We start from the raw sequence: 1,354 nt of genomic DNA, 5'->3' as shown, positions 1-1,354 counted from the left end.
CTTTCCTTCCCTCTCTCTGTATGTGCTTGTGTGCTGCTGGGGGAAACAACCAGAAATGTGAAGAGTTACGAATCCAGGCTCTGAAAACAGACAGAAAACAGAGAGAGGAGAACATAAAAATGGATGGTGAGATTTTGAGAGTCAAGATGGAACTGGAAACCCTCAGAAAAAAACACCGTAAACTCTGCAAAAAAGTGCAGAAGTACTCCATCTTCAAGAAATACCTGGAGGATGTGGTGGAGGTCTCACAGGTGAGTTTGGACATAAGTGAGACAGATCACAGCCTTGGGGAGAGCCTTGGATAAATGCTAAAGCTAGAGAAGGTAGGGCAAGTCTAGGACACTGGACACTTGCTCAAACCCAGAGACCTCAGATGGGATGGAAAAACCAACCTGCAAGCAAGGTGGGCCACAGGGAGCAGAGATACAGCAGGAGAATCAGAACAGCAAGTGGAAGACTGAGAAAAGCAAAGAAAAACCGTAAGAAGGGGGAAAGCTCAGGGCTGGGAGGAATGGGGACACCCTTGTGTCACTGTTCCAGGTCAGGTGAATTGTTTGGGAGAAATGAAAAGCTGCCCAGAAAGTGTCCCCAGGCAGTTGCCAAAAAGCTGTGCTCTCCCTTGAGGACATCATTCATACTCCAGCCACCCCTGGTGGGGTCTCCCAAGTCCTGGGGATGTGGCTCTGGACACTGCAGTTGTTCTTTGTGGTTTATCAGAGCACTGCTCACCTGGGAAAAGGTGCAGCACATCCCCTTGCTATGGCAGTGACAGCTGTGGTGTGGCACAGTGGGAGGCCACCACACCTGGAATGCAGCAATGCCCAACGAGCTGACTGGGAAGGACAGAATCCCAGAACAGTTAGGGCTGGGGAAGGTGGGGAGATCTTTCAGGAGGGAGAGGCATTGGCCTAGGTAAGGGCAGGGTGCCAAATGACATGAGAGCTGCAAGCTGAGAGAGTCACTAACACCAGGAACCCTGTGCTGCAGTTTGAGGACATCTCAGAAGTCATTTCACAGTACGTGTTGCTGGTGAGGACACGGAAGGACCTTCTGCAGTCACAACAGGGGCACAAGCAACTGACTGAGCAAGACAAGGTGTTCCTGGAGCAGTACAAAGCACAGAAAGGAGCTGAGATGCTTCAGTACAAAAATGAGCTGGGGCAGCTCAAACTACGCATTTATCAGGCTCAAAGTGACATCCCCCTCTGGGTAAGGAATTGTGGGGTGGGCAGGGGAAGATGTCTAAGCCTGGCTCTGTCAAACCTGGTTTATAGCTCATCCTTCAGCCATGGGGTCACAGCAGAGTCCAGTAACAGTCTCTGGTGTAACAGACATATTTTATGAAAAATCCTTT

The 1,354-nt window shown here is 50.1% G+C and overlaps 1 protein-coding gene across 1 annotated transcript; it reads left to right on the top strand.

Annotated features, from left to right (window-relative positions):
• Positions 1 to 146: 146 nt before the first annotated feature.
• LOC102033982 (coiled-coil domain-containing protein 42-like) lies at positions 147 to 1,209 on the top strand (the record flags this gene model as incomplete). The annotated part of the gene is made up of 2 exons (XM_005431576.2): positions 147 to 251; positions 988 to 1,209. Coding segments are annotated over exons 1-2 (327 nt in total), but the record flags the coding sequence as incomplete, so codon positions are not given.
• Positions 1,210 to 1,354: the final 145 nt, after the last annotated feature.

The sequence above is a fragment of the Geospiza fortis genome, unplaced genomic scaffold (assembly GCF_000277835.1).
Source record: "Geospiza fortis unplaced genomic scaffold, GeoFor_1.0 C13523280, whole genome shotgun sequence".
NCBI lineage: Eukaryota > Metazoa > Chordata > Aves > Passeriformes > Thraupidae > Geospiza > Geospiza fortis.
This window is presented reverse-complemented; position numbering and strand designations above follow the sequence as displayed.